The sequence below is a fragment of the Coturnix japonica genome, chromosome 1, assembly GCF_054131305.1.
Source record: "Coturnix japonica strain WE chromosome 1, WE-NBRP24, whole genome shotgun sequence".
In the NCBI taxonomy this organism is placed as follows: domain Eukaryota; kingdom Metazoa; phylum Chordata; class Aves; order Galliformes; family Phasianidae; genus Coturnix; species Coturnix japonica.
In genome coordinates, this window is record NC_140663.1 from 73,574,201 (window position 1) to 73,587,707 (window position 13,507).

The 13,507-nt window shown below is 47.8% G+C and overlaps 1 protein-coding gene across 7 annotated transcripts; it reads left to right on the forward strand.

Moving 5' to 3' along the window:
* Positions 1-395: 395 nt before the first annotated feature.
* Positions 396-5,146, forward strand: NHLH2 (nescient helix-loop-helix 2). Of its 7 annotated transcripts, XM_015875041.3 has the most exons (4): positions 574-838; positions 921-1,533; positions 1,752-1,826; positions 3,508-5,146. In XM_015875041.3, the coding sequence occupies exon 4, from the start codon at positions 3,528-3,530 to the stop codon at positions 3,942-3,944; it is 417 nt and encodes a 138-aa protein (XP_015730527.2). In that variant the 5' UTR covers positions 574-838; positions 921-1,533; positions 1,752-1,826; positions 3,508-3,527; the 3' UTR covers positions 3,945-5,146. The 7 variants fall into 7 exon arrangements, with proteins under 7 accessions (XP_085400949.1, XP_085400939.1, XP_015730527.2 ...); XM_085544823.1 differs by lacking the exon at positions 574-838 and adding an exon at positions 396-520 and having other exon boundaries at positions 921-1,826; XM_085544813.1 differs by having other exon boundaries at positions 530-631; positions 921-1,826.
* Positions 5,147-13,507: the final 8,361 nt, after the last annotated feature.

Sequence of the window (13,507 nt, forward strand, 5' to 3'; positions counted from 1 at the left end):
CCTCATTGCCTGCATGCTGGAACCTGGGGGCATCAGGCAGACAAAGACAGACAAACTGGGCTGGGGCGGGGGAGGCTTTTCGTCCCCACACCCTGACTCCAGCAGAGCTGCTCCTGCCCTACACCAGACTTGTGGGGAGGGCGAGTGGACAGGACACGGGGAGAGCTGAAATAAACGCACTAGGAGAAGAGCCTGGCAATTCTCCACAGGCTCAATGTACATGATGCAAATTGATGTTTAAAGCCTATTTATTAGCTTGCATGCAAAATGCCAGCGGTGTTTTTCTAGATCAGTGGGTATCCGATATTTGGGGGGGGGGGGGGGAGGACGGGGACGGTGGGAGCGAGCGTGGCGAGAGAGAACGCATATCCAGAGGCGAGGCTTTATATCATGGGCTGCTCTCGACTGTTATAATTTGTGGCACAGATTCAGCGAGAATCTGATCTGCTGAAAATATTTGAGCTGTGAAAACTCCCACACTGTGACAGATGTCAAGTCCAATTAAGAGACTCGTGTCCAGGTTTCTGTCCAATAGGATTTCCCATTAAATATCAATTTAAGAGGGAAAAAATGCCGTCCCCTTTTCTCTGAGTCTTTATCTCTTCCAACCATCTCTCGGCTGAACCCTTTGGTACCAGGAGCGGCTCCGCGCACATCTCCGCTCTGTCTATCCATCTATCTGTCTGTCTGTCTGTCTGTCTGTCTTTCCGCATCCCTCCTCTGCTCCTCCGCCGCTTCGGGAGGAGTGGGAGGAGGAACCGCACTTTCATTTTGTGCGTGAGCTCACCTCGTGCTGCAGCCTTTCCCCAAATCCGCGGCGAGATTTTCATCCCTTAGGGTTTGCTTTTTTTTGGTTTTTGTTTTTGTTTTTAATCTGTTTCGTTTCGCTTTCCTCACGTTCGCTCTTCCTTCTCACCCAGAGATGCAGGAGGAGTTGGGAACCTCGGGTGTGGATGAGGGATTCGTTTCTTCCCCTCTCCGGCTCCTGAGGGACCGGCTGAGAAACTACTGAGCCCAACATTTGTCTCTTAACGGTGTCTCCTCCACTCATCTGCCGGAGCGGTGAACTGACCGAGCTGTGGGCGCACCATAAAAAATAAACAAAAAGAAGAAAGAAGAGGAGAAAAAAAAAAAGACAGAAAGGAGAAAAAAAAGAAGGGGGAGAGAAAAGGAAAGGAAAAGAAAAAAGAAAGGAGAAAAGGAAGATACAGAGAGAGAAGGAAGGAACCGAGCATTGTGCCCCGACCCGCGCCGGGTACCGGCCGGCCCTGGCGGAACAAAGCGGCCCCACCGCCGGCTCCGCGCCCCGGCTCTGCGGAGAGGCCGAGGGGCGGGGAGGGGAGCAGCCCCGCTGATGGCACCTCCGCATCCCTTTTGTTATTGATCCTGGCAAGAGGAGGACGAAGAACGCGATTATTTTTTCTTTTTCCCCCTAAACGAGGCTCGTCTCCTCTGCTCTCTCTCCGCTGCCCCGAATTAACGGGAGGAGGAGGCTTCGGATGGGGGAACGGCTCTTTTCTCCCCCGATGCATCGTAAGTAACTTAAGTTGTTATTTATACTCCGCCACCGAGCACGGCGATAACATCTCCGGAGCGCTGGAGGCCGAGGCGAGGGATGAGAGCCGCCCTTCCCCACCCGAGCAGGACGCCGCTCCGCTCCTAATTCCCTCCATTTAATTTTGATTTTTCTTTTTCTTTTCTTTTTCTTTTTTTTTTCCTTTGATTTTTTCCATGCTCTGCTGCCGGAGGAGCATCTGAACTGTAAAGGCACCGCCGAGGGGGCGAGGGGACCCGAGGGGAGCGGCGGTGCGAGCGGCGGCGCCGAGGTAAGCGGCCCCGCGGTGCGTCCTGCTCCGGCTGTACGGGGGTGGCCGGAGGGGGGAAGAAAGAGAAAGGAGCCTCTTCCCTGCTCGGATCGACACCGAACCGAACGGGGAAATTCAGCACACAGCGTAGGAAAATCTTAAAGCAACTTTCTCCGGGAAGCACCTCTGTCACTGCCCGTTTTCTTACCCATCTTTCCTCCGCCGGTGCGCTCTCACACCAACCTGCCCACTGGGCTCTCAGCTATGCGGGGATTTTGATCTCATTTTCTTCTTTTTTTTTTTTCCCTCCCAAGAAATAGCCGGCTGGCTGAGCTGCCCTTATGTTATTCCTGACCCCTGCCTTGCGGGCCTGATGCCTATTAACATCCAGGGTACCTATTAACATCCAGGATACCTATTAACATCCAGGAGAGAAGGACCTCTCCCGGAGCAGGACTCACTCCTCCCGGCCCCGGCGAGGCTCCCTGCCCGCCTCTCTCTCTGTCCGCCCCTCCGTTCCGTTCCCTATTCTTGCCTTTGATTTTCCCCGAGAGCAGAGGCGAACTTTACCGGGGAACTTCACAAGGAAATCCTCGGCGATGGGATTTTTAGGGACGGGCTGTGCCCCCTCCCAGCATCTCTCGACACCCCCGACTCTCACACACGCACGCAACACACACACGCGCCGCGTCCAACCAAGGTTATCCCCGAGCGCTGATGTATTGTTTTATTACATGCCGGCATGTCCCCGTACGCGCCCGGGTTTGTGCTGCTGTCTACATGACAGATGGTGCTCCGTGAGGCCGCAAGAAGATACGATTCAATTTTCTTTTGAAAGGCACCACCGCACTTATTTATTTATTTCCCCTTTCTTCGCCCCCCCCCCCCCATCCCCTCCACCCCCCTCCCCCCCATCCACCCTTTCCGCTCAGGGAGGGGAGAGGAGGGAAAATTTAAAGGAATCGGGAAGTTCGGGCCCAGCTTTGGGGTTTTTCTCCTCCTTTCACCGTTTATTTCTTAATTCACACAGAATCACAGAATGACCCGGGTTGGAAGGGACCTCAAGGATCATGTAGTTCCAACCCCCCTGCCTGGCAGGGCCACCAAATATACACCTTTACTAGATCAGGTTGCCCAGAGTGGTTGCCCATTCGCACCTAAGTAGATGTACGTAAAATAAAACCTACGGCTCTCCTATAGTCCCCATATGGTCGCTGGAGAATAGCACGATTAGCGTCAGGAAAATAATAGCAGAAATAATAATAACAATAATGAAAGGAGGGCAGAGCAAAGAGCAGGAGGAGATCCGGGCACACACGGCAGATCCCGCAGTTCCTACTTGGGAAATGAATTTCCCCACCGGCCCCTCAAGGTTTGGGAACCTCGAGCCGTGGTTCCCTCTGCTTATTTATCAGCGTCGGTGTGCAGCCCGCATCCCGACAGAGCGATGGTGCTGCGGCGTTTGGCAGGGGAGGACGGAGGTATTCAAATAGGAGGAAAACAAACCGGCCCGATTTGAGCCGCTGGATGTGAGCTCGTTAGAAAGGCGGGTGCATATTCTTTTATTGCTTTCCGGGCCCGTTCGGACAAAGGAACGAGCGGCCACGGGGAGGCGGAGGTGGGGGCAGCGCTCGGCCCGGGGCCGCTCCGCCGCGGGACGGGGGTCCTGACCCCGCTCTCTCTGCTTCTCTGTCCCGGGAAGGCTCCTCCGCCCCCTCCACGATGATGCTCAGCCCGGACCAAGCGGCCGACTCAGACCACCCCTCCTCGGCGCCCTCCGACCCGGAGTCCCTGGGCGGCGCGGACGGCCGGGCGCTCAGCTGCTGCGTCTCCGACCCGGAGCCTGCGGAGGGCGGCGGCGGGGGGGGAGGCGGGGAGAGCCGCGGCGGGGGGCGGCCGGGGCTGCACCCACCGCCTCTAAGCCGCGAGGAGAAGAGGCGGCGGCGGAGAGCCACGGCCAAGTACCGCTCGGCCCACGCCACGAGGGAGCGGATCCGCGTGGAGGCCTTCAACCTCGCCTTCGCCGAGCTGCGGAAGCTGCTGCCCACGCTCCCCCCCGACAAGAAGCTCTCCAAGATCGAAATCCTGCGCCTCGCCATCTGCTACATCTCCTATCTCAACCACGTCCTGGACGTGTAGCTCCCGCCCGCCCCGACGGCCACACGGAGGCCGGAACGGGACGCGCCGCCGCCGGCCAGCCCGGCCCCGAGAGCCCACGGGCGGCCACGGGGCAGAGCGGGGCCCGGCGACGGGCGCGGAGGGCTTTTCTTCGCTGCCGCCTCGCTCGCGGGTGCGGGGTGAGCGCTGCTTTAAGCGAAGTGTAAAATGGGATCGTTCCTTCAGGCTGTCAAGTGCCCCTTTATATATATCCAAAAAACATCTTCTTGTGACCTTAAACGTGTGACCCATGGGTGCGGTTAAAAATAACTATTTTTTATTTATGGTAGAAGGAGTCGACAATTTATTTTTTTCAAGACTTATTTATTTTTCAGAGTGGTGGCAATTTTACTTTGGATACTTTGTGCCAATTGTTTTCTATAGTCGGGTGTTTACACTTTTCTCCTGTGGAATATTACGTTTATAAGTGTGCGTCGGGATCGAGGCAGTGTTCTGTTTTGGTTTACTTCCTCGTTCGTTTGTTTTGCTCCGATTATATTGCACTTGTGTGTGACAAACCTTCCCTCCCTTCCCGTTTATATTTTATATATACCGAGGCGTTCGTTCTTGACCTTCTTTTCTTTCCTCTGTGTGTGCGTGTGTGGGATGAACAACCGCTAGCACTTAACTAGGAGAGTTTTCTACAACTTGTTGTTCTTCTGATCTATAGTTCCGTCCGAGAGGTCCTTTGCGAATCGTTTATAAGGGAAGTAGGTTCTTTTGTGGGTGTATCGGTGTGCGTGCCTACAGGCGGGTGTGTGTGGGGCTGAGCGTGGCCTGTATGTGTGCGGTATATTTTTAGGAAAGGACTTTTTGTTTTTCTTTTTCCTAAAAAAAGAAAAGAAAAAGAAGTCGATCCAGGACTGCTTTCCTTTGTGACAACCAAAAAAAAGAAAAGAAAAAGATAATGTTATAACCTGAAAATGTTTCGTGTTCTTTGCTGTGAATCTCTTAAAACAAGAAAAAGCGCATTCTAGGGATGAGAAAGATAAAAGAAAAAAAAAAACCACATCTGCTATCCAAAGATTTTAGTCTTTTTCAGGGTTTTTTTGTGTGTCTCTGTTGCTTTATATGATGCAATATTTTGTAGTGAAAATAGATAAATCTGGTTTCTATCTGATACGTTTTTCATATCTCTCATGAATGGTGACCTGTTTTGCATATAAATAAAAGTATCAAATAAATGCTGGTTATTTCCTAATTATTTTTCCCCGTTGGTCTTTCTGTAAAACTGGGGCTTTGACAGAATCTACGGCCTGCCTTGTGAATAAGGCTTGAAACCTCCTCACAATGTTCAAGGAAAGCTCCAACAGGTTCCCTGCCTCTTCCTTGGCTGGGGTGGCTGTCCCTCAGCTCAGCTGCCCATGCGTGGATGAGGCACAGGAGCACGGCCCTCAGCACTGCCCCACAGCAACCTGTGCATGGCTGCAGGTTTCAAGGCTCAGGCTGTAACACCAAACCCGATGCTGGGAAGCACTTGCTTTGCTGCATTGTTCTTTGATACATCCAACTTTGCAATCCAAACACACGTGTTGCATCTTGGCTGCATGGAGTGGATTTCCTTGCTTTTGGTTATGATTCTGGTCATGACAGGTCAGATTCTACTGAAACCAAGCAAATAACCTTTCCCTGCTTAGGAGAACCTCACCCATTCTCCTTTATAGGGCTCCACCACCAAAGCCTGACAGGGGAAACATGACACGGATTCAGTAACAGGTTACTACGTGAGTAAAGCAAGTCCTTGCTGCCACCTGCCTTATTACACTCTTCTTTACTGCAAGGGGTTAGTTTTACCTACAGTTTGAACACCACCATCGACAGGGGCAGGCTGCATTCAGTAGAAGCAGCACATCCATTGTTACTCGCTGTTAGAGATAAAACCCTCTCTCCCTCCCCTCCCTTTTTTATGGCTGACACTTTGTGCAGTGGTTTAATTAAGTGTGGTCTTGCCCAGCTGAAAAGCTGCATGCAGAAAACCTGTCAGAGAGGCTGTTAATTCCACTTTCTACCAATGCACACTTTCTGAGTCCCAGGGGACACACACAGACTGGGTAGCTCAATGCACAGTTATCAAACCCAACAACTTCCAGTGCTGAAATAACTCCACCACTTTGGAGATGCTCTGCTTGTTTCTTGGCATCTATCAAAGTCTGGACACTGGGTCAAGTCTGTTGTGCAAGTCCTGCCATCCAGCAACACTCTTCCTGCTACCAACATCCAGAAGAACTTAGTTAATATAAAGATTAACATGTTTTGTCTCCTTTCCAAGAGTAGGAATGCGTGTTTAAGGGAAGAGAGGATGGTGACTGGCAGCCATCAGTGGCTTATTTGGGCACACAGGTTGTGGGGTAAGGAGATGTGAACAGTGTCCCTCTGCCCACAAAGGGTGTTGCAAGCACATTTTTGGAGTAGAGTAAACTTCAGCTCACAGGCTGAGGGATGCTCTAGCTTGGGCCTCACAGTGATGTATGCTGCAATTAGCAGCCCAAATGTGTCCTGATTCTCAGAGACATAAGCACAGCACTCCTTGCCCCAGCAGTGAGGTTGGTTCCCCACCTTGCTCCCCATGGCCTCTTTGCAGTGAGGGCTGCAGAGCTGGGCTCTTGGCCCAGGAAGGTTCCCATCCTACAAGCACAGATGAGAGTATTGTCAAAGTGGATGGGTACTGCTCAGATTGAGAATCAAAAGTCTTCTCTGGGTTGAACCATACCTACCATTCCTCAAGACAACAGAGAACACGACTGTGCTCTGAGAAAAGGCAGGAAGGGCTTTGCTTTTGGTGACAACAGAAGGATCCAGCCTCAGTTTTAAGCTACAGAAGGGCTGGGGTGCGTGACCTGAAGATGTGCCCTTTTCTACTGAACGCGACTATTTATCTGGTACAGAAAATTGCTTCTCCCTGCAAAATCCATCTCACTTCCATCCACTCACCACCTCGCTCATGTTCTCTCACCACCGTGACATCAGCAAAACCACTTTTGCTTTTCCTCCTGGCATCAAGAAGGAAGTCCTCGTCATCTAGCAGCTGATGACCACTGAAAACAAGACATAGGTTTTTGCTCTCACATCCCCCTTAAAGAAAAGAAGAAAAAACAAAAGGAGATTAAGAAAGATATGAATAGTACGACGAAGCTACAAGGATAACGCAATGAAAAGGCTGCATGACTAAGTGCTCTCAACTCCGGATTTATGGGTGAGCAAACAGCTTAAACTGCATCTCACTGCAAGTCTGCATTACAGAGTGATAAATTCTAATTACGTAATCAAAGTTGCTTTGCCTACGTCTGTGTTCCCTCAGCAATACAGGACTGAGTGATCTCAGAACAGGATGGAATTGCTCAATGGAAGGTTACATCGTGTTCAGCCAATCCAACAATCACAGGGCAGAAAGAAGGAGTTAATATTTCTTGGGTCTGTAGTGATTAAAGTTAACATTGAATATATGTTCAGGTATCATTCTTTCACATTTAAAGAGAAGCTCATCCTGCAGGCTAAGAAAGCAAGCACATTCAAAGACAAAGAAGGCAGAGCACTGCCCCCAGAGCACCAGTTAGGGCTAAAGTAAGTGATTTAAACCCAATTCAGCACTATATATAAGACATATAAGAGGAATGGAAACCTCCAGCACTTGTGTCCAGAAAGCACTTTGAATGTACAGATCTATAACAGCCCAGTGCCACAGATACCCAGCATCTTCCAAACAGAAAACAAGGTGTTTTAATACATTTACAGATCTATATAGATGCAAACAGATATGGGACACAGAATGCATTTGCACTGATATTATTAGTAAATTTGGGTACCTAACAGATTCAGCCAAACCCTGCAAACAGATCCAGACTCTGATACAGCAACTGCAGACAATCAGCAAGCCAAAAGTAACCTCTACAAATAAACACACTGATTTCCATGGGACCGCAGCACAAAGTAGTGTCTTATTCCTCATGTGAACCAGGTAGTATATTACCACCTATATTTACAGCAGAGAAATACTGAGGGCCTCAGCTATGATTTGATATCTTTGCTGTGTTTCCAGCAAAGAGTGTATGTGCGTGTGAGAGAGGGAGAGACACAAGGGGGTGGGGAGCTGAAAGGGATGTTGTGTATGAAATTCAACAAAGAGATGGATCTTTTCCATTATACAGCCACGAAGAGATACCAGAGACATTCTATCTGTTCACATATCCAGCCATCCTGTAACCCAATTAACCCAGTCCTTTTAGGGGGAATAAATATGTTCTAATATCAGCCATTATTTTTCAGTACTCTCCATTTATTCTCCAGGGTGGGACAGATCAATAACCACAAAAGCAACCGACCCAAAAGGCAAAGGCAATCTCCTGGCACTTCTTATTTATTTCTTCAGAGGCAATTCTGTTTTTGCCATCTCTTCCCCTGGTGACGGATTTTGCCCTCCCTGCCCAGAACGGCCACGTCGCTTTATCCTGGGCTCTATTTGCATGTGGGCTTCAGATTTGTCTTTGGCTCCTCGCGCGGTTTGGGATGAGACTCTCCTGTCCCCAGAGAGGGGGGCAGGTGTTGCTCCAGTCGAGCGAATGGAACCAAATTACAGGACCGTCTGTCACCTCCTCTGGGAGACGGCGGAGGGAGGGAAAGGCGGGGTGGGGAGCGGGATGCCATATGACAGAAAAGAAAAGCAGAACATCATACTGATGCCGATAAGAGCTCGGAAACATGAGTCACCCCAGCCCACCGCCCCACCCAAAACTAGGCAGCAGCCACCTGAAAGAGAAATGTCAGGAGCAGAGACAGAAATAAATTGAGTCACTGGGCTGGAATAACACAGGCTTGGAGTGAAACAGAGCTCAGACCCAGTCCACTTGCAGGCACAAAGTTGGGCTACCTCACACAGTTTTCTCAGCTCCCCACTGCAAGGTTTGGCAGCCCCCAGGCCAGGCTCCTCTATAAGCAGCTCAGTGCTTCCCTGTCTTTCCTCAGCAATGAGTTTTGTGGCTTCAGAGGTAATGTGATATCATGCCCACAATTGTAGCCATCCCTGATCCCACCGTCCAGGGCTGCAGCACTGGAGTTCCTCACTGAGATATGTAAGATAACTGGAGAAAGCTGCTTTGGGGACAGTTACCTTCCTGGAGCAAGGGATGAAAGCTGATGATAACACAAATGCTTAAATCAAAGAAAAAGAGCATGAAGTTAAGGAAAGGCAGAACCATCCATGTCAGTAAGAAACTGGGCACAGGCAAGGGATTTTGCATGACAATGGTGGGACGTGCAGGATGCTGTGTGAACCTGGTGCATATGCAAGTGGAACAGTGAGGAAGGAAATCAGCAACTACATAGAGCTGCTAGCATGGGAAGGGGAGAACCTTCTCCAGCAAGCCAGAGGCAGCAGCTTGCTCTGGGCTGGAAATGAGTTCAGTCCAGGAAAAGACAGACACCAGGCCAGGGGGAACTGGAAGGGGTCAGTAAATAGAATTTAACCATGGCTAAAGTGATGGACTGGTTCAGGAACATCCTCTCAATGACCAAAAGAAACAAGGTTTGTCATACACTGTCTGCCCTTCAGTGAAGTCCCCTCACTCTCCTTCCTCAAAACTTCTGCACACGGAAGTGGCAGGAAGGTTTGCAAACCTCAAGACTAGGGCTCAGCTTGAGCTCACAGACAAAATAACCACAAAGAAAGAAAATGAAAAGAAAAGCAGAGCAGAAAGCAGGATGGCTGTGTGTAGACATACAAAAACAAGCTTTTCCCACATCCCAGGCTTTCAGACTCAGTATTTTCAGTATTGATTTTTTTGTCTCCTGCTCATTCTAGCAATTCCAGGATTTAAGACAGGCTTAAAGACTTCCAGAAATGACCCTACATGCAGGGTTATGTCACCCTGGGATGTAGCCACAAACCTGTATTGGAATTTTGTTATTCCAGATGATACAGACAAAGACTTACCATGAAAAATTGCAGAAGGACTGTACAAAACTGATAAAATGGCACAAGAAATTCAATCTAAATGAAGTGATAAAGCGGTGCACGCAGGGAAGAATATTTCTGACTCCACATTCAGCCAGTAGGTCCTGAGCTGGCCATAGAAACAAGATCTTGTAGTTATGATATATTGTTTCTTGATAACATCAGCTTGGTTCTTTGTGGCATGGAAGAAAGAAAATGAAATGTTAGATATTATCATTGTAGAGAGAGCAGAGGAGGTAGAAATCAAGACAGAGTATAATTATGCCATCGTACAAAACCAGGGTAAGCCTGTATCTTGAAAACTGCATGTAGCTCTGGCCCTACAGCCTTTCAGTAAAACACAGAATTACTACAAAAGCATTGGAGAAAGTCAGCACGGAAAAGCCGAAGTACAGAGCAGGCTTCCTACAAGCTACCTAAATTTGATACACCATAGACTCAAGATGCAGAAAGGAGAAAGAATAAGGAAGGGAAAAAGGAGTTTAAAGTGGTGACTAAAAGAGAAGAAGCAAGAGCAGAAGAGTATGAGTGTTATCAGTATCCTATTAATGAAACAGTCAACTGTCTTCTAAGTCCATTCCACTGGGACTTCTCAGGTATTCAAAAGTGTCTCAGGCATAAGCAGTTGTGGAGCGATATCTTATGTAATTATTGGAATAATTCTAAGCAGACCAGGCTAAGTTCTATGGCCAGAAGCCATCTCCAGGGTGGGACAGGTCTTCCTACTCAAGGTGGGTATGGTGTTTCTAGAACTGGAATAATCCTTGATTTCTCAATGGGAATAACAGAGTGTGAAGACCTAGGGAATGAGAAAGGGTCTTCAAAGGTTTAAATTGCCTTTCTGTACATAGGCATATGTACATCTCAAAGTCTATACTCTCTCACTTACCCTTATAGCAGAAGAAGTGTAGATTTCAAAACAAGCAGCCCCCTAGGCTCTTCCAGTCCAGGGCTCCCCACACAATGCTCCTCAATACCAAAGCATTTCTTGAGAAGGAGCTGCCAGATTTCTTGAACCATAACACAGCTTCATACAACATACAAAGTAAATCAGTGCAAGACTTCCCTACTCCATTCACCCTGTAACAGTGTGCAAGATTAGAACCTTATGCCGTAGAGGTGAATTTGCCTCACTTGACCTTTTCTTGGATCACTGTTAAAGCAACTCTCAATGGTGGGCTTACAGAGAATGCCTGACCTACAAACACTCCTAATATCTCCTCTGTATAGTTCCAAGACATACGGGACTTTTGCTTCCAAACAACCTCCAACTCAACAGCATCCAAAAGGTGCGACTACTACGTGAAATACAATTTACAGACCTCCAGAGTACATGGTATTATGAGAAGACAATACCCAGGGTCAAGTCCCATCAGTAGAATAGGGATTCTACCCATCAGTAGCATAGGGATTCTAACACCAGGACGTATCTTGGCCAACAGGTAAAAAAAAAAAACAACCCTGTAACCTTTTTAACCACACAGATAGAATTAGCAGTCTTTAAAATATTCCTATCAGAAATAGAAGTTCCGACAAGAGCCAGTATAACAAGAGATACTGAGACAGATCCTAGTGGGATTGATGTCAGAGTCTGCAATGCCTCTTGGTTTTCAGGCTTAATTCAGGAATATGAGAAGACAGCCCAAAGACAAAAATCAATGGAGAAGATTGCATGTGGCCTGAAACACAGCCTTTCTAGGGCAAAGTTAAAACACACTGGCAGAACAGCGTAGAGAAACCTGCATTGCTTGCTAGCATAAACAAGCCACAATAGCATTTACTGCCTTTCTACTCAGACAAACCACATTTAATTACCTTGTATCCAAGTTGCAATAATCTGGATGCAGATAGATCTGAGTAAATTGAAAGGAAATGGATTTTACATGACAATGTAGAAAGGAAAAGCGCATTAAGATAAGGATGATTAGGTGTATTGGAAGAACGGAGGAACCTTGTAAAAGATAATTGGATTCAAAACAATAGCATCTTCAGCAGGGGAATTTCTGTCGAGTGGAAGTTATACCACCATCACAATCAGAGATGTGTCTATACCAGACTGGCTACTTTTTTCTTCCTATGCATGGTGGATCCTTTAATTTCTCCAAGAGTTGCAGCTTCTAGCTTGATTGATACCAACAGAGACACTTCTCCAGCACTTTCAGTCAGTCTGGTATTTCTCCATGTCTCACATCCTCTTGGGAGACACAATATGCTTTCTTCTACTCTTTACGTGTTCAGACTGTGAACTATCAGCAGTAAAAGGATCTAACCTAGCTAGCCTCAGTTCACTCTACCTATGGGAGGTACCTGAACTCTTGATCAACACAGGTACTTGCTCACTTCCATGAGGTGACTCGTGTACTCTGGTTTGTGCCTCTGGGGAAACATGAACTGGCTTGTACACTCTGAGGCAATCACAAGGGGCTCTTAATTACTGTTTCTAGCAGTGATACCTGAAGCAGAGAAAGAGAGCTGAGCAGAACAGTGCCTAGCCATAACCAGTTAATTTACTGAAGCATGATTAGATTCATCCACCAAACTGCTAGGCAGCTTACAAGCAGTTCAGCATCCCAGGCCATTCTGATTCAGGGCTGTGGGTTAGTCCTGCCTTATTGCTGGTCATTGTGCTACAAGAGCAGGAACTCTCATTAATCACTGAATGAGAGTTAAAGGCTGGGGCCTTCAGCAGCTACACAGAAGCCAGGATCCCATTGGAGGTTACCATCATTTACTCCTGAAGTGGAAGGTAGAGTATGATGTGAGTTTCCATATGTGCTGCAATCCAGTCGTACTTGTTTGCTCACTACTAAAACCAATTACAAATACGGTTCACCACATAACAGGAGAAGCTATTGGCATCCTTGTGGCACAGAATAAATACCTGTCCTTATCTTAGGCCCCTGAAAATAAGGTGGCTGTCTCACTCCAGCTCTATTTTTACTATTTTCTGAGACAAGAGGGATGCTTATGTTGTCAGGTGAACACACACAGTGAAAAGTGTAGTTGATAACAGTCTTTCTGCTGTGGTAGGGCCAATCTCACCTTTCGCAACTTCGATACTTCCTATAATAAAGATGCATGCTAGCAACTCCCATTTCCTTGAATCACATAATGTTTATTTTATCTTGGATTTTTATATGTTTGAATCTCCAGGACCTCTGATTCCCAGCAATTTTGTCAGCCTTTTTCATGTTCTTCAGCTTCCTATTGCTCTTCCACATGAGAACTCACAGAGTTGTGATACCACTCTGCACTGTAATAGTGCTGCGGTATCCTTCTGAATTGGGGAATATAGATATTTCACAGTCAGGTGTATTGCAGCTGGTAGAACTGCATCCTTACACACGGGCTCCACTCAATTATTAAAAACATACAGTTTTTTTAATGGGTTTTTCACACCTCTTGAGAGTCAGTAGTCTTTATGGGTGGATTTTTTGCCTCAGAATCTTGGTCACTTCAGCCTCTATAAACCAAGGCTGGCATCCTTCATAAAACAAGGTTGGTACCCAATGCTTCCAGTTCCTTATCTGGGGCGTCTCTTGGGCACCTGTTGTCCTGTCAGTTCTACTGGAAGTTGAACAGCATGTTCAACATGCTT

Bases quoted from the DNA above. Each gene is read 5' to 3' on its own strand.
- NHLH2 (XM_085544823.1), top strand. From the start codon at position 3,528: ATGATGCTCAGCCCGGACCAAGCGGCCGACTCAGACCACCCCTCCTCG.